This window comes from Erpetoichthys calabaricus, chromosome 3, assembly GCF_900747795.2.
Source record: "Erpetoichthys calabaricus chromosome 3, fErpCal1.3, whole genome shotgun sequence".
NCBI classification, from domain to species: Eukaryota; Metazoa; Chordata; class Cladistia; order Polypteriformes; family Polypteridae; genus Erpetoichthys; species Erpetoichthys calabaricus.
In genome coordinates this window covers 39364200-39387092 of record NC_041396.2, presented here as the reverse complement: position 1 = coordinate 39387092, position 22893 = coordinate 39364200, and the positions used below count along the sequence as shown (strand labels likewise).

Sequence of the window (22893 nt, the reverse complement as noted above, 5' to 3'; positions counted from 1 at the left end):
TCCTGCCTGTCTGTTTCCGAGTTAGGGAGGGTGTACACCCCCAGGTGGATCACAGTATCATTGTTTTTATTGTGCTGTTTAATGTTTATAATGTGCATCCTGAGAAAGGCACAAAATGCAACAAAGACTAATACAGTGATAAGAGAGAACCTGAAAGCTTTAGCATTTCTGAAAACTGGTCTCAGTGCTCAAGCTGTATGCACATAAAACATGCATTATGAACAGCAGCAATCCCTGTTCTGACAGCCAGCCACCAAATTTCATTCATGTCTAATTGCTGTAGAGCCTGAGTGGGTCTCACAGTGGACCACTGCAAACATAAACCGCACTGGAATGTTTTATAGTGCCAAAAATTAGCCAATTGACAGGTAAGTCTCATACAGATTTGGGGAGATCATGATTTTTACATTTTGATCTAACAAGACACCAAAACGGAAAAACCCATGGATCCAAAAAGTTCAACTGCAGTACTTTTCACCAAAAAATAAGAAACAAAAGACTTTCACAAAAGACTTTCACAAAGCGCTTGCAGGAGAGAGTGTTCTTCTTCATTCTACACCACTATTACATGACTGCGCTTCAGATTGGGGTTGGGACCAATGATGTAGTGCAAAATTCATGCCCAAAACATTTATTTCAAACCCACCTGTCTTGCTGCTAAATTCAGAAATAATTTTAATAAATGTTTTTTTCAGACACCATGTTAAATTAAACCTGTACAGTGTATGGCCAATGTGTTGCATTTCAAGAGGAAAAGCTGTGGTGGTAACACAGTACAGTATATCGGCTGTTAGATTGCTCTAAAGATGGGCAGGATTAGATGTCTGACTGACAACGACGTATCACATAGAATGCAGACCACTGCATGCCACATGTTTCAGAAAGGTTTGTGATATACGAGGGGGGACCCAAAAATAACCGGAATTTTGTTGTTGTTAGGTTATTTATTTATTTCCGGTTATTTTTGGGTCCCCCCTCGTATTCTACAAGCCCAGAAAGATTCAAGATGAGCACAAGATTAGCTGTGCTAAGTGCATGTTGGCCAGTTTTTATGAGCCACTTCTCATGGCCCATAACAGCAAGAAAGTGTGACTAGGGACATCAAGCTTTGGAAAGTACCAATATTAAACAAACTTGCCCATTCTTTGGTGTAACTATTTTTTGATGTGCCTTAGTTTTTCCATCTTGGTGTTCATTATAATGACAACAGTGAAACATTTTAAGACTTGAAGTGTATTTATTTACTGAAATACTGCTTATCATTACTTTTACCTGGGGCTGGCAGACCATTTAGCCTATCTATCTATCTATCTATCTATCTATCTATCTATCTATCTATCTATCTATCTATCTATCTATCTATCTATCTATCTATCTATCTATCTATCTATCTATCTATATAAAATCTAATGTCTGTCTGTCTGATTGTCCGCTTTTCATGAGAGAACTACTTAATGGATTTAGATTGGGTCTTTTCCTGTAATTTGCTTGAACATTCTCTCATTGCGCAAAGTATAATAGTTTACTTGCGGTACCAATTTATTTGCGCGAATCCGAGATAGATTCTGCGGGCCAATGGGAGGGGGGACACTCCTCATTCACGCACCAGCCTCCATTCGAGTTAGTCTACCTCTCGCCACATGTTGCAGCATACCTTGCCTCTGCTTATCTAGCAATACCTGTTTGTTCAATAGACATTATCATCTACAGATTGAGAGAGAGATCCGAACTAAGTTTATTTTAGAGGGTATTGCTCATTGGCAGAGATATCACGGCTACATGCTTTTCTCCCCACACAGGGGACACTGTCCAGTCAGAGGTGAACACGATCAGATACAGTGCAAACATTTGACATTGGAGCGTACCTACCTTCCACTTGGACAGAATTACATTTTTTTTTTATTGATTTTTAAAGTTTGTCCATGGGGGGCAGCTAGTCTTGACTAAGTGGCTTGTGGTTGTCTGCAATGGAAAGATGTGGGGCATGGAAATAAAGGAAAATTAGCGTTTTCTGTTGAGTTTGCTGCAGTACTATATTTACCTTACGTGATCCTCCCACTCATGAATTAAACAATGTTATCTTTGGGTAATTTGACGGTGGGCTATTGTGCCAATTGCTTGCCAACATGTTTTAGAGCACCATTTACACATTTATTTTTTTGCATGATGGAATTCTCCATTTTAATTAGATGATTTATTAAAAATTATCACTGCCACCTGTGTAGTCGTGAAAATGCACATACTATTTATTTCTGCTTAAAGTATTAATATATATTGTTGTGGCTGCTTTCTGGAGACCAAATGAGAGGGTCCTTTCAGTCTGGAAGCCCCCACAATATAAGATTTGCAGGACTGTCCCTTAGGCCAATGGTTAGGAGGTGACATAATTAGATGGGTATGGAGGTGAAGTTAATGGGTGGAACTCATGAGAAACTTTGATGTCCCCATCCATAAACCATTCATCAAAATAGGTTCTATTAATCAAAGACCATTAGCCCCAGCTATCTAATAAATAATAAAATGTCAGTTTAGCTTTGGTTGTTTAGTGCTGGGGATGATAACACAATACTTTAGGGATGAAAGGTTCAATTGCTGATTGTGGCAATTTTTTTTATTTTTACAAAAAGGAGTTAAAATGGAGCATTTCAATGATAACAAAATGAATAACTTTCTGAATGACATTGGGTCTCTAAATACTAATGAGGCACAACCTAATTTGCCTTGAAAAACAGGAGATATTGTCAAGAATATGAATGATGTTTTCACAAAGGATAATGATGGCCTGCTTACCATTGGTGGTAGTCAAAAAGTGGATGGGAAGCAAGAAAATTGACTTGAAATGACAGAGTCTGAGAAATGGGTTTTACTGGCCCACAATCAAGAGAACAAGCAGCAGGCAAAAGAGTTTGGGACACATGAAGGATACCAAGGATAAGCATAGGAGGAACTCTAAGGGCAACAGAGATTAAGCCACCTGAAGATACCAAGAAGAGCTGTAGGAGAAATGCTTTAGGTACACATACAGCAAGAGAGGTTGAGATGTGAGAAGTTACTGAGTAGAACTGAGGAGGAACTCTGCAGGTACATGTAGGGCAAGAAAGGTTGAGAATGTGAAAATACTGAGAAGTGACACAGGGGGAACTCTATTTTAATTTTATTTTCTATTCCCTATCTTCAACAGGTAAGCATAGGCAGCTACCAAAAAAAAGAATGAACAAAATAAAGAAGGAATAAACTAAAACAGGGTTTGATTATGAATGCATGATTCCAAAGATGGGCAAAATTTATTTAAGTGTGACACATATTGGTAAAGAAATTTGTTAGACTTCAGCATGTAATTAACATAGTTATCTAGGTGTCAACTTTAGGATAGATATTCTTTTTAGTGCAGCTTAATTATAAAAGTTTATGAGGAACATTTTCACATAACATCAACAGTGGTGGTTCTGAGCTTTAAAAGTAAATAATCCAACACACAGTTATCCATTTATGTTTGCACAAGTTTATCATCCTTCAGATCATGTGTGCATTGGCAATTAAAAAAGGAAAATACAATCTGAAACAATCTAGTAAAATGGTTAGCACATAAACCAAGGGATGTTCTGTTCAAACTTTTACTTAAACCAAGGAGGCAACACTTGGAAATTTATGCCCAGTAATTTAAGGTTGTGGTGACTGTGTTACAAAAGACAAGTCTATACACCGAAGATGCAGCCACTGCATCTCTGAATTCAAATGGCATTCTTTAGAAACAAGGTAACCAGAATAACTCAAGTTCTTTAATTGTGATTACAAAATACTTCATGAGGGTTTTGTCCAGGATTTTAAACCTTTAGATGCCTTTGGCAAGGCCCGTCCACTAAATATGTTTCAGTAAGTGAAACCCAAACTTCAGTACCTCAGCTTGAAAATATGAATTTATGCTTCAAGACTGAGAAGCAATTTCTTAGTGTCATTTATATTGTGATCATGGTGCTGAAGTGTATTTACTTCCATCAGGCAAAAAGCAGTAAATGATCTTGTTTGCAATTTTTGACTCAAAAATGTTACATTCATTTTAATATGCTAACGAGCAAAAATCAAAGGAGAAATTAATGTTTGGACCCTTTTTCTACTTTAAGTCCTGTACCTTATTTATTATTCACATATGTACTGCTCATAATTTGTGAGTATATGCACACAGGTCTGTAGATTAAATGATTGGAAAAAACTTTTTATGTCATTTTATTTATTGAATTTTTCCAATATATTCCAATTGTATACAATGTGTATAACAGAATCCATTCCCTGATGACATCCACCATCATTAGTCAGGAAGCACTGAATTAAGCATTAAGCAACAGGAATTCAGGGTTTAAAGGACTGAGGAGTAGTAGATGAGCCCTAAATATTTTTTGTGGATGTTTCGAGATGCACATGACTCTATATGTAATAAACTGTAAAATGTACATACCCAGCTATCATTAATGATAATTTCAGGGGACTTCTATCCTGAAGCAAGAAGAAGTTTAAGAGTAAGACTGTCGAAACAGACAGGGTGAGACGCAGGGAGGACAGATATAAAAGGATGTGAGTTTGCAGCAAAAGTAGAAAATCAACAGGGAAGAAGGAAGACAAGGAGTGATACAGTATACGAAGGTCCAAAGAGACAAAAACAGGAGGACAACACCAGAAGCTGTGGAGTAATGTATCTGGAACATCCAAATTGGAAAAATGACAAAGAAGATCAGGTTCAGGACTCATCACATAGCAATTAGAGGGTGTATGATAAAGTCTCTGAATAAGAATTTCTGAAAGCCTTGCTGCAGTGCAGGTGTAAAGTGCTTAAAGTTGTTCCTGGAAAAAAGACTAAAGTTTAGATTTAGTTCATTTATCTAAAAGCTCAAAATGTAGTTAATAGCAAGGCTCACTTTAAGAGCAACAAATGGTGCTTCATTCCCAGCAAAATTTGCACCATTGACACGAGAGGAAAGGTGTTTAGTTCCTGTCTGTAAATGTTTTCCTGTATTAATTTGGTATGTGTCTGGCTGTCGTTTAGTTATTAAATACACAGAGGAGAGAGAGGTTGTGAGCTTGCACTGATACAGCACGTTGCCACCCCCACCACACAACGAACCACCTCAAGATCCCAAATTAGGACCCGAGTGCAGCTGTGAAACGGGTGACACCTCAGCACCCTTAGCACCATACTAGTTTGAATGGAGTGGAACAGTGTGTGGTTTTTACAGCGGCTGGACTGCCATTCCTGCCACGAACCCCCAACTTTTCCCTGCAAGTTGGAGGTAACTAAATTAAGATCACTAGTTAAAAAAAAAACAATTACCAGACTCATTTTCTGTCTTGTGTAGACCTTATTTTGAACTATTAGATGTGTCTTGTGATTATTCTGGTAGTATGATGCCCAGTTTGCTAACTGTGAAGACAATCGCAATCCTAAAGATGCATTTGAACACAGGAATGAACCTCAGAGCTCCATGAAGCTTACAGTGTGCATATCCTCACTCTCATCTGCATGAAACAAGAAACAGGAAAGAATGGCTGCTAGTAATGGAGAGGGGGATATGGGGGGTTGAATGGCTGGAGTTTTCCTGTAGGAAAAAAAAACACAGTAATGTGCACAATGAGGTGTTTTGTGTCAAAAATATGTGGCACGTCACATTTTTAAAAAACAAAATGCACTCCTTAGCAGTGACGTAAATGAAAGAATTGATTTTACTGGCATGCTAATTGAAATTGGGCTGTTTACCCATCATTATTGGTTGGCCTAGACTAATACATACATTTTCAAATGCAATGCAACACATGTTATACTTTAAGAAAAGCCAAATTAAAAAAAAAAAGATAAAATAGAATAAAATATTATATTATTAAGGTTTATAAGAGAGTGAATTGGATAAATGAGATAACTTGCACAATTGAAGAGCATCCTTCCTTCTCTTGCAGTGTTGTCAAACTCAGAACCTGGAAGGCCACTTTGACTGCAGGTTTTCATTTCAGCCATTTTCTTTATTATTACCCAGTTACTACTACTAAAACATACTTCCTTTTATGTAATTTTAATCGACTTGCTCTTTTAGATTCAGACCCTTTAATTGCATTTTTTTTCCCTTAATTTGCAGTCAAACAAAAATGAGATTGTAAAGTGAGAAAAGAAGTCAAAAAGAAGTCTTTTCAGTTAGCGTCACGGGTGTCGTACGGTGTTAGCCATTTATGGATGTAGTGGGAAGTCAAGCAAAATGACACCATTTATTGGCTAACGAGAAAGAAGGAATCTTAGCCTGGAGAGGTCTATTAATTGTTTTTGTCCCAGTGTCTATATAAGCACAGGGAATTCCAGTTTCTGTATTACATCTTGCCTGAAGAAGGGGCCTGAGTTGCCTCGAAAGCTTGCATATTGTAACCTTTCAAGTTAGCCAGTAAAAGTTGTCATTTTGCTTGACTTCTCACTACAGTTAGCATCAGTAATTGATCAATAATTTAAAAGGTGGCTGTAACAAAAACCTACGACTCAATGCATTCTCAATAATCCAGGTAAGGAAATTCTAGAAAGTTGATTCAGTTCATCTGGACATAGTTATTTTCCAGGGAAACACGGCCCATTGTTAGTCAGTGGTGCTAGTTTCTGTCATTATGCAAAGGTACTGTTTATAAGGTTGGAGAAACCTGCAGTCAACGGAGACTGAGGAAGTCACTTGGATGAGTGATGTAACGTATCTCCCTGGAAAATAACTATGTCCAGATGAACTGAGTCAACTTTCTAGAAAAACCTACAACCACTGTGGCCCTCCTCCTGTCACACTGCAAAAAATGAAATCTAAGCAAATAAAAAGTATTTACAGTTTATTATGACATTAAATCTTGTTTTCCTTATGGTAAGAATTATTGACTTATCAAAAAATTTCTACTGACAATTATTTGGCTTACTTTAAGAAATCTTATCAAGTAAATTTTGCTTGCTCCATTGGCAGATTTGCTAGCTAAATAAAAGCAAAACAACTCCCATTTAAAGTTTTTTCTTTAAGTTTTTGAATATGCATTTTTTGCAATGCACTTTCTTTTTGCTACATAGAAATGCATCTTTTTATTTTTTTCAGGTTGCAAATCAGCTGGTAAACAGCTGTAATATCCGATACAAATTCATAGAAGAAAGCCAGTTGGTGAGTACATTTCAATATTCGAGTTAAGGTTTACGCGAGGCAGCTCACGAGTGTAGCACTGCTCCTGCTGACATTTTAAAACTGCCGTGTTAGTAATCATGTGTCATTAATGAAGTTCCTACCACCTTAACATCACTTCTTCCTTTATTTCTCATTTGCTGCAGAGCAAAACCTGCTTCGTTAAGGCTGTCTTTCCCAAGATCCTTGATCTTCTGAATGACCACTTTAAATATGGAAAGAATTCTAGCAATGGAAAAGATGTGCAATTGCTGAAAGATCTAATAGGCAACATTTACAAGATAAGGTGTATACCTCCAATTGACTTGGACAAAGAGGTAAGCTTCATGGCATCCTAAAAAATACCAGAGTGCCTTTGTATTGGCAAATCTTTACTTGTTTGAGACTGCAACAGTACATTCTGTACATGTGTATGTTCATCCGTCATTTTTGTTTAAATCCAGCATCCACTAGCATCTGTACATACTATTTATATTATATGTCTCTCTGTCTGCGCAGAGTTGTTACTGGGATTTAAGTAACGGACTGTTCTGTATCTAGAAATTTTTTTTTTCTACTTAACGGAGTATATTATGGCATGAGGTAATAAATAGTGTGCAGGAGGTTCTGACTGCGTAGTTATGGGTGACATTTTTGTCAGCTTATAATAGGCTGTGGCTGGTGATTGCAAGCAATGTGGCCAACATTTTTCTGCTTTAAAGAAATGTTTGTTGCTGCACAGCTTCTATCACAAGCGGCTCATGCTGGCATCTAAATGCGTCATTTAAGCAACTGGAACTTTTTTATTTTTAGTAAACATTACATGTAACAAATATATGGCTCTTTCCAATGAATATATTTCCTTCAGTTTCTTTAATCAGTTGTTGCTTTCAGGAAAAACTACATTGCTGAGTCATCCTGGTTTAGATCTTTTCCTAGATTTCCATCCCTACAAAACTGTTTTAAGGTTATGAAGTGCCACTATTTGAATTATGTGCGCATTTCCACATTCGGGGCTGAAAGTTTCAAATGTCTCTTCACCTCATTTTCTAAGTTTTGTACATCTTTATTGCACTCTTAGAGAAATTCTACATCACTCACGGCCACCATCACAATCACAATCACTGTAGGCTTTAAGCTATTAAGTGAAAAGTAAATTAAACACAGTCATGCTGAGACACAGTACATTAGCTTGACATTGACTGTCTCACCAGCAGACAGCCATATCATGCATTTGGTCAGTCTCAAGTCTTTATAGTAACCCATCTATCTATCTATCTATCTATCTATCTATCTATCTATCTATCTATCTATCTATCTATCTATCTATCTATCTATCTATCTGTCTGTCTGTCTGTCTGTCTGTCTGTCTGTCTGTCTGTCTGTCTGTCTGTCTGTCTGTCTGTCTGTCTGTCTGTCTGTCTGTTGTTACACACTCCACACAGAGCCATAGCATTGTTTGGGGTAGCCAACTGAATAATTGGTATCCTGGCTGCAATGTCGTAAAAATGAATACAGCACTGATGTGCACAAACAAACCGAGTCCAAAACAGAACTGAGGGAATAGGGAAAAGCAGGAGGCTTTTAAAGGGGAAGACAGGAAGTGAGGTCAAAGGGGTTGGGCTCATGAGGGTCTTCAACTATAGGCTGTAGCCCGGACGTGACATCACAGGGGCCGGAGCCGGCAAAGGTCTTCTTCCATAGGCTCGGTCCCGGAAGTGACGTCAAGAGGACTAGGTAGAATCTCCCGTGACTGGTCTATCTATCTATCTATCTATCTATCTATCTATCTATCTATCTATCTATCTATCTATCTATCTATCTATCTATCTATCTATCTATCTATCTATCTATCTATCTATCTATCTATCTGTCTATCTGTCTATTTTTCCTACTGCATACAGATAATTAAATCCCTGTACCTGTCGCTATTTGTCAGAAACAGCTAGATAAATCTGTGTAATTACTTGAGCAGCACTGACAGGAATCAATGCACCACTTAAAGGCAAAAAGAACAAGCATATCTTTGCCTTCTGCACACTTATTCGACATTACTTCAGGAAGTTAAGTATAAAGATATATCAATCAAAATTGCTAACCCTAGCATGCAATGCTTAACTTGTATCTATAGAACCAAAAATCAAATTGTCTAGACTCTCAAGGCAATAGTGAGGCTCTTAACCTGCCAGACTACAAATCTGAGAATGTCTGCTTGTTTTGTGAACTACAGTAGTTTTTGCATTCATCACCAAATATGCAGTACAGAAAAAATACAATATTTGCCATGATGTACTAAATTGCTTTACAATGTGCAGTCTCCAAAATAATACACTAGCTGCTGAAGTCTTCTAGCCAAAGATGTTTCCCTTGAAGTTTACATGAATGTCACAAAAGGTTTTCAGGGTGGTTTGTCCTGTAAATTTTAATTTCACAAGTTCCATTCTTTCTGGTATATTTGCAGAACTTTTTAGAGCCTGACAATATTTATATCTGTATATTTATATATTTATAGCTTCTCTCCATTCAAAAATTGTCGGCTTTCCTGACATGACAACCCCCTTAACCTAATAATATCTTACATAAAATTAAGTGCCAAATCAAAAGAATAAAAGAGAACAACTCCTAACTCTACAAAAATCAGCTGTCTTGACTGAGCAGAGGATTATTTTGGAATGATTGATCCTAAATGAGTCTCTTTAATTCCCTGTATTGACAATGTTATTTAAATTTGTTTTTTGTATATTGAAAGGATAATCCTGAGAAATTCTGGAAAGACTTCGACGAGCCACCCCAGGCTGCTTTACGCCGCATACGGAGTGCAGCTGCCATCTACCTGAACCTACTAGCCACCTACAGGAAGGGTCCCAACTGGGAATGCTCTGAGTATGATGCAGAGGTACAAGCATTCACCACTGGATCAGTCTCTTCCACCAGTAAGTAATTTTTGGATTATGAGATTGAACATTATTATGAGGTTGAACATTAATGGTTAAATACACACTTCCCATAGTTTAGAGGATGAATGTTGTAATTCCATTTTAAAACTGTGAGATCTAATGACTAAATCACAAAATTTGTGCACTTGAGGTATATAATTATGCCATCCTCCATTGTATATATATTTTTTGTATTTATGAATACCTATTTTTTAAAGAGGCTCAGTGCTGCTACCACACACCTCCAGAGTTGTGAGTATGAATTCAAGCCAAGTCTCTGAGGTTTCCTCTGGCTAAATCAGTTTTACTTCAGTATCACAAAAACGTGTAAGTTAAGTGAATTGCTGATTTTTATGTTGCTCTGTGTGATCGTGGCCCATATTGGACAGATAACCCAGTGTATCCATGAATAAGTTATGGCCTTTTATTTCCTAAAATGAACTAAATGGGTATTTTAATTGAATAATGGATACAGGTATATTCAAATGTAATCAGTTTTCGATTTTATCAGATTGAAAAGCTGGGGTGCATTCAAAGCAGACCTCATTCACCAACGACTACACCGACCACTCTGTCGTCAAACAAAGCATTTTATTGTAAAGCATTTTCAGCTATTTATTGATAAATTGACAATATCAAATGCAAGCTGCCCATAGATGTACTTAACTGCATATACTGTATGCCATGCTCCATGTCTGTCATGGTGAAATCCAGGATGCAGATTCCTATGGTATTTTAGAGTGTAAGGCCAAGCTGCTCTCTTCTCCTTCATTTTTCCTAACTGCACTTCATGGCCTCATAAAGATTGTTAAACAAAAGGCCTATGAGTCAAAAAGGGTGACAAAGTGCCAGTGTAATTCCCTTTACAGCTCACTTTCAATACCATAAATTTACTTTCATTTTCACCTTTTCCCAAATAAACCTGCTGCATACACATAGTTGCTTTGTTAATATTTTTAGACCCTGATCAAGGAGTCCATAGCTTAATTATATAAAGTATGGGCAAAGTTCTGGTATAAATATCTGAGTAAATGGAGTTACACTTCTATGAACAGAGAACTTTACAATTTGTTGAGATAATTATAATCATAAATGTAGCTACTCATTAAATCACAGGCTAGAATGATGTTACTGTCAATACACTGATATCATGCCAATGTCCCTGTGAAGCACTCTTGTGGCAATAATGCCTGAAGAAGGGGCCTGAGTTGCCTCGAAAGCTTGCATACTGTAATCTTTTTAGTTAGCTAAAAAGGGGTCATTTTGCTTGACTTCTCACTAAATCCATAATGGCTAACAAGGTGTAACACCCTAGTACTACTTGTGAAAATAACTAAACTATAAACTGAACTATAAAACAAATACAGGCAGTCCCCGGGTTACGTATGAGATAGGGACTGTAGGTTTGTACTTAAGTTGAATTTGTATGTAAGTCGGAACCGGTACATTATTTTAACAAATGCTATTGTTGATCGACTGTAACCAAGTGCTCTGCCAGTGAATGATGGAGTTTCACCTCTTTCTGACCTTTTTATTATTTCTACCTTATTTTCAATGGTGATGGTTTTTCTCTTCTTTACTGTATCACCAGCACTTGCATCAGATTTGTGTTTCAGAGACATTCTTGAAGGGTGAAGACAAAAGGTTAAGATTAGCTCTTCTGCACAACACTGTACACGTTATCACAGCAGGAAGGTACCAGTTGTCAACACGTCTGATGTATAGGGTGGTCCAGATCTAATTATGCAATTTTCATCACTCTATAACTTATTCAGTTTTTTACATTGAAAATCACCCGAAAAATCCCGGACCATCGAGAAGTGTGTGAACTGACGACATGAAGAATCATCTTCGCGCCGAACTGGAATCGTCCCTACATAAATCAAAGTCATCCAGACGATCTGGATCTGCATAATTAGATCTGGACCACCCTGTACTGACAAGAGACAACTTCCTGCTATGTGCGTAACAGTACAAGCAGGCTTGCTATTGAGAATGAATGGGGACAGCGAGGGACGGTTCATCACCAGCCCACCTTACAGTCACCTCCACTACAGTATTCTGCCTGAAGCATACGCAACACCACCGCCCCCATTCAACATGCAGTCATCCGAGGCACACTACAATGCTAGCCCCCGCCGCCCTGTTCAGCCACAACCAGATCACCGCTTGCAGCTTTACTAGCCGCACACCTAGAACGAACGGGGCAGCCGTGTGTGGTGGGCGGGCAGTAAAAACCGCTTGCCACCAGGAACCACCCGAGGGACACTACACTGCGCGAGCAGCGAAATCGCTCCCCTCCAGCCACCGTCCAGCCACCGCTTGCAGTGTCTGCAGGCAAAGATGATAGAGCGGCAGTTACTGAGGCGCATGTGTCACAGCTGCGGCCCCGTTCGTATGTCATAGGTCAGATGTCCGTAACCTGGGGATTACCTGTATCCACTAGAATGGTTGCAGAACTGGCCAAATAATAAATAAATAACATACTTCTAAAAATCTAAAAATTACATGTATGCAATAAATGCACATGCTGTATCATTATTAGTAGTGGTGAGTGAAATGATTAAAGAAAGAAATGAGAAGAAATGCATTTTCCTCCTGTCTACAAGGTGACAAAAAGAAAGTTACATGAAAAGAAAAACAAATAAGATTAAGCAATAATATTAAAGAGTAGGTAACAAAAAAAAGATAAGGTCAGATGGCTGGGAGGATAGAAAACAAATTAAAAAACTCCAGTTAAAAAACAAAATCTGCAGGATTTCTGAGGCCAAAGATGATAAGATTTGATAATATTGTTCTTGTGGACAGCTGGGGCACCTGCCTTCATTGCAACATCTCAGATCGCCACCACAGAAGAATCAGAAAAGACAGCAGAGAATAGTAGAAATTAATATGGATTGTGGATCCCTGAAGAATATGATAATTCTATGCCCGTAGAGTCTATTGAGAATACAAATAAAATGTAGCTATGAGAAAGCCATATTAAAATAAGGGTTTTTTAGCAGTTTTTTTTTTAAGTTTTCCACAGTATTAGCCTGGTGAATTTCTATCAGTAAAGTGTTCCGGATTTTAGGTACATAATAGCACCTGCAAGGTTGAGTTTAAGGAGAAGGTGAGACAGGCACTGGGTGGTAGTGAAGAATTACCAGACAGTTGGGAAACTACAGCAGAAGTAGTAAGGGTGACAGCAAGAAGGGTGTTTGGCGTGACATCTGGACAGAGGAAGGAGGAAAAGGAAACCTGGTGGTGGAATGAGGAAATACAGAAGAGTATACAGAGGAAGAGGATGGCAAAGAAGAAGTGGGATAGTCAGAGAGATGCAGAAAGTAGACAAGAGTACAAGGAGATAAGGTGCAAGGTGAAGAGAAAGGTGGCGAAGGCTAAAGAAAAAGCGTATGATGAGTTGTATGAGAGGCTGGGCACTAAAGAGGGAGAAAAGGACCTGTACCAATTGGCTAGACAGAGGGACCAAGCTGGGAAAGATGTTCAGCAGGTTAGGGTGATAAAGGATAAAGATGGAAACATACTTACAAGCAAGAAGAGTGTGTTGAGCAGATGGAAAGAGTATTTTGAGAGGCTGATGAATCAAGAGAATGAGAGAGAAGAGGTTGGATGATGTGGAGATAGTGAATCGGGAAGTGCAACGGATTAGCAAGGACAGCTATGAAGAGGATGAAGAATGGAAAAGCCATTGGTCCTGATGACATACCTGTGGAAGCATGGAGGTGCTTAGAAGAGATGGCAGTGGAGTTTTTAACCGAATTGTTTAATGGAATCTTGGAAAGTGAGAGAATGCCTGAGGAGTGGAGAAGTGTACTGGTGCTGATATTTAAGAATAAGGGGGATGTACAGGACTGTAGTAATTACAGGGGGATAAAATTGATGAGCCACAGCATGAAGTTATAAGAAAGAGTAGTGGAAGCTAGGTTAAGAAGTGAGGTGGTGATTAGTGAGCAGCTGTATGGTTTCATGCCAAGAAAGAGCACCATAGATGCAATGTTTTCTCTGAGGGCGTTGATGGAGAAGTATAGAGAAGGCCAGAAGGAGTTGCATTACGTCTTTGTGGACCTGGAGAAAGCATATGACAGGGTGCCTCGAGAGGAGTTGTGGTATTGTATAAGGAAGTCGGGAGTGGCAGAGAAGTATGTAAGAGTTGTACAGGATATGTACGAGGGAAGTGTGACTGTGGTGAGGTCTGAGGTAGGAGTGATGGATGCATTCAAGGTGGAGGTGGGATTACATCAGGGATCAGCTCTGACCCCTTTCTTATTTGCAATGGTGATGGACAGGTTGACAGACGAGATTAGACAGGAATTCCCGTGGACTATGATATTTGCTGATGACATTGTGATCTGTAGCGTTAGTAGGGAGCTGGTTGAGGAGACCCTGGAGAGGTGGAGATATGCTCTTGAGAGTAGAGGAATGAAGGCAGAATACATGTGTGTAAATGAGATGGAGGTCAGTGGAATGGTGAGGATGCAAGAAGTAGAGTTAGCGAAGGTGGATGAGTTTAAATACATGGGGTCAACAGCACAGAGTAATGGGTATTGTGGAAGAGAGGTGAAAAAGAGAGTGCAGGCAGGGTGGAGTGGGTGGAGAAGAGTGTCAGGAGTGATTTGCGACAGATGGATATCAGCAAGAGTAAAAGGGAAGGTCTACAGGACAGTAGTGAGACTAGCTATGTTATATGGGTTGGAGACGGTGGCACTGACCAGAAAGCAGAAGACAGAGCTGGAGGTGGCAGAGTTAAAGATGTTAATATTTTCATTGGGTGTGATGAGGATGGACAGAATTAGAAATGAGGACATTAGAGGGTCAGCTCAAGTTGGACAGTTGGGAGATAAAGTCAGAGATGCAAGAATGCGTTGGTTTGGACATGTGCAGTGGGGAGATGCTGCGTATATTGGGAGATGGATGCTAAGGATAGAGCTGTCAGGTAAGAGAAAAAGAGGAAGGCATAAGAGAAGGTTTATGGATGTGGTGAGAGAGGACATGCAGGTGATGGGTGTAACAGAACAAGATGCAGAGGACAGAAAGATATGGAAGAAGATGATCTGCTGTGGCAACCCCTAACGGGAACAGCCGAAAGAAGAAGAACAGCAAAAGGCCACCTCACCACTTCTTTTATGCTTAGCTCTTGGAATTATGAGAAGATCTCCATTTGAAGATCTAAGGTTACTACTTGGAGTATAGAGGGCAGGCATTCCAAAATATAGGACAGAGCAAGATTATTTAAGGCTAGTGTTTTAAAGTTGATTCTGAACGGAACAGGTAACCAATGTAATGACGCTAAGACTGCTACTCAGGTTTTCTTTTCCTAGTTAACAGTCTGGCTGCTACATTCTGCACTAATTGTAACCAATTGATGTTTTTCTTAGGTAGTCCTGAAGTTAAGCAAAATGACACCTTTTATACTAGAAAGAATTACAATATGCAAGGCAACTCAGGCCCTTCTTCAGGCAAGATGTAATACAGAAACTGGAATTCCCTGTGCTTATACAGATACTGGGACAGACACAGCATTGGAAAACCTTTAAGTGAGACATCTTAGGTGACAAAATTAATAGACCTCTCCAGATTAAGATTCATTTAGCAAGACAGGAGAACAATGTATAGTCAAGATTTTTTGATAAGATAACTGTCCAACAAAGTCTTTTGAAGTTTCTGATGAGTTTTTTAATACAATGTGGATCTATAGTCAGGTTGTCTGGGAAAGTCAGAGAGATGCAAACAATCCTCATACCTGGCCATAAAACTCTTGACTCTATTCAGACCATGTTGTAATGTGTTAAATTTTAGCACGAGTTTAGCTTCCCATTCTTTTCTCTTTTGCTGTGTTCTGAAGTTACCCATAAGCACTGTGGCAGATGGCTGGGGACCATGCCCAGCCGGGACGCCTGGAAGGAGCAGCCCCCGGGCCACGAAAGGGCAGCTGCCCTGGTTTGTATGGGGGCCATAGGAACGGAGCATAGAAGCTCAATCCTATTGGGGCTTGTGGTCACCACAGCAGAGCCCCTGCAAGATTGTGGAGTCCTGGTAGTCAGCACTTCCGCCACACTCGGAGGTGCTGACAGAAGGAATTCCAGGGACACCCGGAGTGCTTACAGGTGCTCATGCAGCACTTCCGCCACACCAGGAAGTGCCACCAGAAGATCGTCAAGGAGCACCTGGAACACATCCGGGTGCTTATAAAAGAGGCCACCTTTCTCCACTCAATAACCGGAGTCAGGAGGAGGAAGACGTAGCTTGGGAGGAGAGGAGTAAAGGCGTAAGGAATACAGAGAGTGAAGGAGAGAAGGGAGTTTAGTTGGAATGGAGCACTGTGTTGGGTGCAGAACATTTGTATAAATAAAGAGTGTGTGTTTTTGGACATTTAGCATCTGTCTGTCTGTGCCCGGGGTTGTCTTATCACAGCACTGTGACTTTAAACTCCCTTTCACAGTGTCCATGGCTATTGAAGTGAGCTATTACAGGAACATTTCTGTTGCCATGTTTAATGTGGAACCTGTGCAAATGCATTCTTTGGTGGAGTGTTTGTCCAGTTTCTCACTCACAGAGTGCAGTGTCAGGACATTTCATACAGAGAATTAGGTAGGCCACATTAGATGATCTTCAGGAAAATTATGCCTTTATGTGATGTTCTAGTCGGCACTGTGGTATAACTACACAATCTGTATCATAAATATGAGCACACGTTTTACATCTTTTCTATAGGCAGGGAAATGTATCATTTTCTGTTGATTAGGGAGCTTCGGACAATTAGTTGCTGCAGGTTTGGTGGTTGTCTGTATGCCAGGAGGGATGGTGCTGGAAATACATTATTCAGCGTTTTGTCATTGTTTAGCATTGGCTGAAGTTCTTTTATAATTTTTCAAAGTACTTCAAGATGTGGGTTACAAGGCAACAAGGGGATTGTGGTTCTTGTTGTCTTTGTTTTTATATTCCAGAAGGTTGTCTCAGGGTATGGCAGTAGCTCTTTTTATTTTAGTGTCTGTTGTTTTGGGTGCATAACCTTGTCCGATGAAATCTTGTCTAAGCTCCTGCAATTGCTTATCCCGGTCTATCGAGAGTGCATTACAGTAATCTAGTTGACTAAAAACAAAAGTATTAACTAATTTTTCAGCATCTTGACACCTTTTATTGGCTAACTAAAAAGATTACAATATGCAAGCTTTCGAGGCAACTCAGGCCCCTTCTTCAGGCAAGATGATTACATCTTGCCTGAAGAAGGGGCCTGAGTTGCCTTGAAAGCTTTCATATTGTAATCTTTTTAGTTAGCCAATAAAAGGTGTCATTTTGCTTGGCTTTTCTATACATTCATAATGGCTAACACGGTACAACACCCTAGTACTTCAGCATCTTGTAAAGTTATGAGAGACTAACTTTTGCTATATATTCTTTAAGTAAAAAAATGCAGACCTAGTAATCTGGTTTATATGCAATTTAAAGATTATGTCAGAGTTAATAATCTCTCCTAAATTCTTTACCTCCGTCTTGATTTTTAAGCCTAAGTTTATTTCTAATACCCTCGCTATACCCATGTTTGCTAATTAGCAAAATTTCTGTTTTCTCTTTATTTAGTTTGACAAAGCTACTACTCATCCATTAGGAAATTCAAGTAAAACATTAGATCAGCTGTGGTGGGCTGGCGTACTCCCTGGGGTTTGTGCCTGCCTTGCGCCCTGTGTTGGCTGGGATTGGCTCCAGCAGACCCCCGTGACCCTGTGTTAGGATATAGTGGGTTGGAGAATGACTGACTGACTGACATTACATCAAAATGCCAAAAAAGACAGGGTCATTAGGCCCTATGGCTAAATAAAGCTGTGTGTCATCAGCATAGCTGTGGTAGCTCCCCTTGAACTTTGATATGCATTTCATGCATTAATTCCCATTTGACTGACTGTCATTAAGTATTTAAATAAAGATCTTTACTGAAAATAAAATCCTTGGATGTATGCATATCCTCAGCTAGGATAAGGCAGTTGTTAAGTAACAGCGGGGGAAGCGAGTTTGGCAATGGTGCTCTTTTGCTTAGTGAGATTTTGCTATGGAGAAAACACAGTTTGGTGCACAATAGTATGTTTTAGTGTATCTTTGTGTGGAAAATACCCAGCCTATCACGTTTTAAAAAACATAATGTACTCGTCTGCGGTGATGTGAACAAGAGGGATAAATAGAATTGTTTTTTCCAGTGAGGGACGAGTTACATGTTTTATACAGCTGTAGAAAAGGATACAGGTAAACAAGTGTGAACGAGGTTTGAGGAAGCAGTATTCCTTATGTTCCACCCAAGAAAAAACTTTAAAACCCCACAAGACTCTTTCATGAATTTCAAATTTCCCAATTGTAAATTTATCTGTGAAACAAACTTTCATGTCAATTCGGTAAAACTCAATGCAAATCAAAACTTGCCTGTTTTGCCTGCCACTAATTATCAGTATTAGACTAGCATAAGTATTCATTCTTCAGTCTTCACATAGGTTACAGGGTTCTATGCTTAAGAAAAAACTATTTCAAACCATTCTTAAAGAAATAATAGTGACAATCATTTTGACCTTTTGACACTGGACAATAGAAACCTAAAGTATCCTACTGAGATTGGAGATCTGTGCACAGGTCAAACACTCACCTTTACCCTTAGGCATTGATATGCCATTTAATTATGCAAAGAAAGTAAAACTATGGATCATACAAGATTATGTATGTTATTATCAGAGATATGTTTCTACAGTATGTCACTATTTTGTATTCCATTTTCGATTGTGGGAACTATTATCCATCCATCCATTTTCCAACCCACTGAATCCGAACACAGGGTCACGGGGGTCTGCTGGAGCCAATCCCAGCCAACACAGGGCACAAGGCAGGAACCAATCCCGGGCAGGGTGCCAACCCACCGCAGGGGAAATATTATTGTGTACATTTTTGAGGCTGGCAATGACCACCATTACTATCATGTGGCAGCTAGAAGGCATGACCCAAGATGTCATCCTGTCAATGCTGTATAAGATGGTGTCACATTACCTTTTGCATCCAAGTTTTTGGATTGTGTACTAACATGTGTGCAGCAGCTAAAGGTATTCAAACTAAGCAATTAGGACGTTTTGCGTGGTTTTCTGTTTTAATTTTTGATTTATGTATTGGAGTTTAGTGAATGGTTATTTATTCCAGCTTTAAGTTTTTCTATTTCATCTCCTGGCCCAGCACTGTGTTGTCATTTGGCCTGCTGTTTTTCCACCAAGGCAGAGGAATTTATTTTTAATTGTGCTTTGCCCCAATGGTTTTGCCAGTTTGCAAGAGTTTATTTTGATGGCATATTCTTCAGAGAACCATAGACACAAGGAATAACTTACTAAGTAATGTGGTGAAGAGTTGGTCTTTAGGCGGCACCTTCAAATCTCAGGTTCATGGTAACTTGGACAATCTAGGTGAATAGAAATGGTGAGCTTTTCAGGCTGCATGACCTGTTCTTGCCACAGTTGTTCTAATATTCCAATGAAGCTAAATCTGGGTTACTCTTTACAGTTCTGGTTTGTCAAACAACAAAAAAAATATAGCAGCACAAGATGCTGTGCAGAAGAATGCAAAACTAAACTAAAGAGCATGGTCTACCTCGACAGGCTTGGAAAATAAAACCTGTTTAGTCATGAGACAGAGAAGGCTCTAAGGGGACGTAATCCAGGCCATTAATATTCTCAGGCATTGACCAAAAATCTACCAAATTCTTTTGTGTAATGAATAACATATTTGAGGACACCAGTGGCAGATAAGGGAAAGTGCATTTTGGACTGAAGTCCACAAAGAAACCTAACAAGTTGTAGTTGATACTTTTTAAAAAGTAACTGGATGGTTTATTAGGACAATTCAGATATTAGCTAACCAAACAATCTTGATGGACTGAATGGTGTCCTCACTAGTCAAACTTTTTATGTTCTTATGTGATACTCAAGAAATAAACACTATATTTATTAACAAATAATTCACTCAATTGCCTTGGTGTAAGTTGGAGATCTCATAGTTCATTACCAGATTCACTTTTAACTCCTAAAATGAATGGGTCAATAGCAATCATGCATAACGGTCCAACGTAAGGGAAAAAGATCCTGGAAGTACTGTGAAAGTTCTGTTACCACAGAAGTCGCCAATGTTCTCATTTTTTGAAGTACAAGCAGCAGTAATTAACACTTAAACTGTCCCACTTCATCTGTTTTGCAGTAAAAAAATGCAATATGTTAAACTCAGAAACACTTTGTAGAGACCTGAACAAAACCTGGGATACAAAAAAGAAAAAAAAAATCAGTGGACCCGTATACATATTACCACTCCTGTATATTTTACCCATTTTGGTGAATGAAATAATTTTACACAAGCACCGGAAGCACTTGAGTGCATAATTCCTATTTCTTGTGGAAAATGATTCAATTTACTAACATGGAAGCAGCAATGACGTGGATGGAACACGGCTATTTCTGTAGGAATTTGATTTTAATGTTTCTCTCAGACAGTCACTCTCTTATTTCAGAGTCTTGATTTCCACACATTTTTAAACAGTTAATCTTGCCAAATAAATTTTGGTGGCACTTGTTTACAAAAATTCTTTAGCTGGTCCAAAGCTTAAAAATTATCAACCAAACCTCTTATGATTCTCTGACATTAATATCAGCCCTGTTATGAAGAGCTGTCATTATATTACACAGTACATGCTGCACCTTATAATTTTATGTCTTTCTTCACATTCCCAAAAATCATAGTAGACCTTAACTTGAATTTACTACATCAACTTCTAGCTTTTCCACATACAGTGGAACCTCGGTTCATGAACGTCTCGGTACACGTACAAATCGGTTTACGACCAAAAAGTTCGCCAAATTTTTGCATCTGTTCAAGACCACACACTCAGTATACGAACAAGCCAGTTTCCCTTTTGGTTTGTACGTATTCAGTCTCTCTCCCTGTGCATTTCCTGTGCAGCGAGCAAGAGAGGAGAGAGTGAGAGAGTGCAACACACACACACGAGAGAGAGAGAAACACACACACACACACAGGCGCGAGAGAGACACACACACAGGCAGCATGAGAGAGAGACACACACACACACAGGCAGCATGAGAGAGAGAGACACACACACACACAAGCAGCGCGAGAGAGAGAGACACACACACACAGGCAGCACGAGAGAGAGAGCTGGATGCATAAGGTAGAGAAGGCAGTTAAAGAATGCACTGGGCTTGATTTTGTTTTCATTTCTGTTTACAGCGATCGGTTCGTAGCGTGCATTGTTGCAATGTTACTTTCTTGGTGGTTTATTAAATTACGGATTTTTTCAAATGTTCATTTTTTTCCCTGTGCTTAAAACTCATTAAAAAAAAGTGTTTTTAGCCAGCGGTTGGTAGCGCTATAGCGCAAACTATTGCAGTGTTAGTTTTCTCTGTTGTTCAAGGTTTCCTCAGTGTTATTCAAAGTTTTTACATTTAGTTTACTATTACGCTGTGCATTCTATGGTTTAATTAACTATATTTGTGCTTAAAAACTTAAAAAACATATATATTTACATACAGTTCATATGGTCTGGAACGGATTAATTGTATTTACATACAATCCTATGGGGAAGTTACTTCAGTTCACGACCAAATTGGGTTACGACCAGAATTTTGAAACGAATTATGGTCGTGAACCGAGGTTCCACTGTATATGACTTCAACACTAATAATAATAATAATTCTTTACGTTTATATAGAGCTTTTCTCACTACTCAAAGCGCCTTGTAAACTCCACACAGGGAGGACCCAGGACACAAATCCATGGTCTCCTTGTTGGAGGGCAGCGGTGCTACCACTGCGCTGCAATTTCTGGGTAGATTTCTAGGATATCTGACACATGTGAATGGGGCTTAGGAAGTCATATGCTACAGGCCGGGATTTACACTGCATGATGTTCATTTTTTTGAAAAAGTGTGAGACTTTCAGAAGTTGATAAGATTTTTCTGGTTGTCTACTGCTTTTAAAAGGAAACGTGTTAAATCTAAAACATCTTGCAATAATTATATTTTATTTTCAATGACTGAAATACAAGTTTTTCTTGAATCTTTCATACATACATCAGTTATGCCGAAGTAAATACAACATGTTACCAAATACTCTATGAATGTTTTCTTACAATGGAAATTTTCCATTATTATGAAACTCTAAGCTGTGCAGAATAACCAGTGAATGTTTTATTTTTAACAAATCCATATTTTTGGAGTAGAAATGAAAAATAATCCTTTCTGGATCAGTTCCGCTTGCTAGAGTTAATTTAAATTTTAGACATCAATCTCATTCTGGCTCCTCCAACTTCCTGGCTTAAGGACCTGCCAACATGATGACCTCAGAAGATTTTCACAAATCATTCTACTTATCTGTTACACATGGAGATGTCAGAAGAAAGCTGTAGTGCACGCTCATCCTGATCCCGCTTTATGCAATGAGACATGCTGTGTAGGCCTATTTCAACAAGGTACAGTGCAGATAAAAAATATTCACCATCTTTGAAGTTTTCATGTTTTATTATTATACAATATTGAAACACAGTGGATTTACTTTGGCTTTTTTGATACGGACCAATAGAGAAAGATTTTTTAATGTCAAAGTGAAACAGATCTTTGCAAAATGGTCTAAATTAATTGTAAACATTAAACACAAAATAATTGATCCCATAATATGTAACCCCTTCAGTACTTAGACAGCCATGACAGCCTTGAGTCTGTGTGCAAAGGTATCTCTCTCTTTCTCTATCAGCTTTTCATATCTGGACAGTGCCATTTT

The 22893-nt window shown here is 38.8% G+C and overlaps 1 protein-coding gene across 1 annotated transcript in view; it reads left to right on the top strand.

Annotated features, from left to right (window-relative positions):
* Positions 1 to 22893, top strand: part of csf1a (colony stimulating factor 1a (macrophage)) — a 95619-nt gene that overhangs the window by 55260 nt on the left and 17466 nt on the right. The window contains exons 3-5 of the mRNA XM_028796653.2: positions 7095 to 7157; positions 7322 to 7492; positions 9904 to 10087. Of these exons, the coding sequence (XP_028652486.1) occupies positions 7095 to 7157; positions 7322 to 7492; positions 9904 to 10087 (418 nt within the window). The remainder of the gene's footprint in view (positions 1 to 7094; positions 7158 to 7321; positions 7493 to 9903; positions 10088 to 22893) is intronic.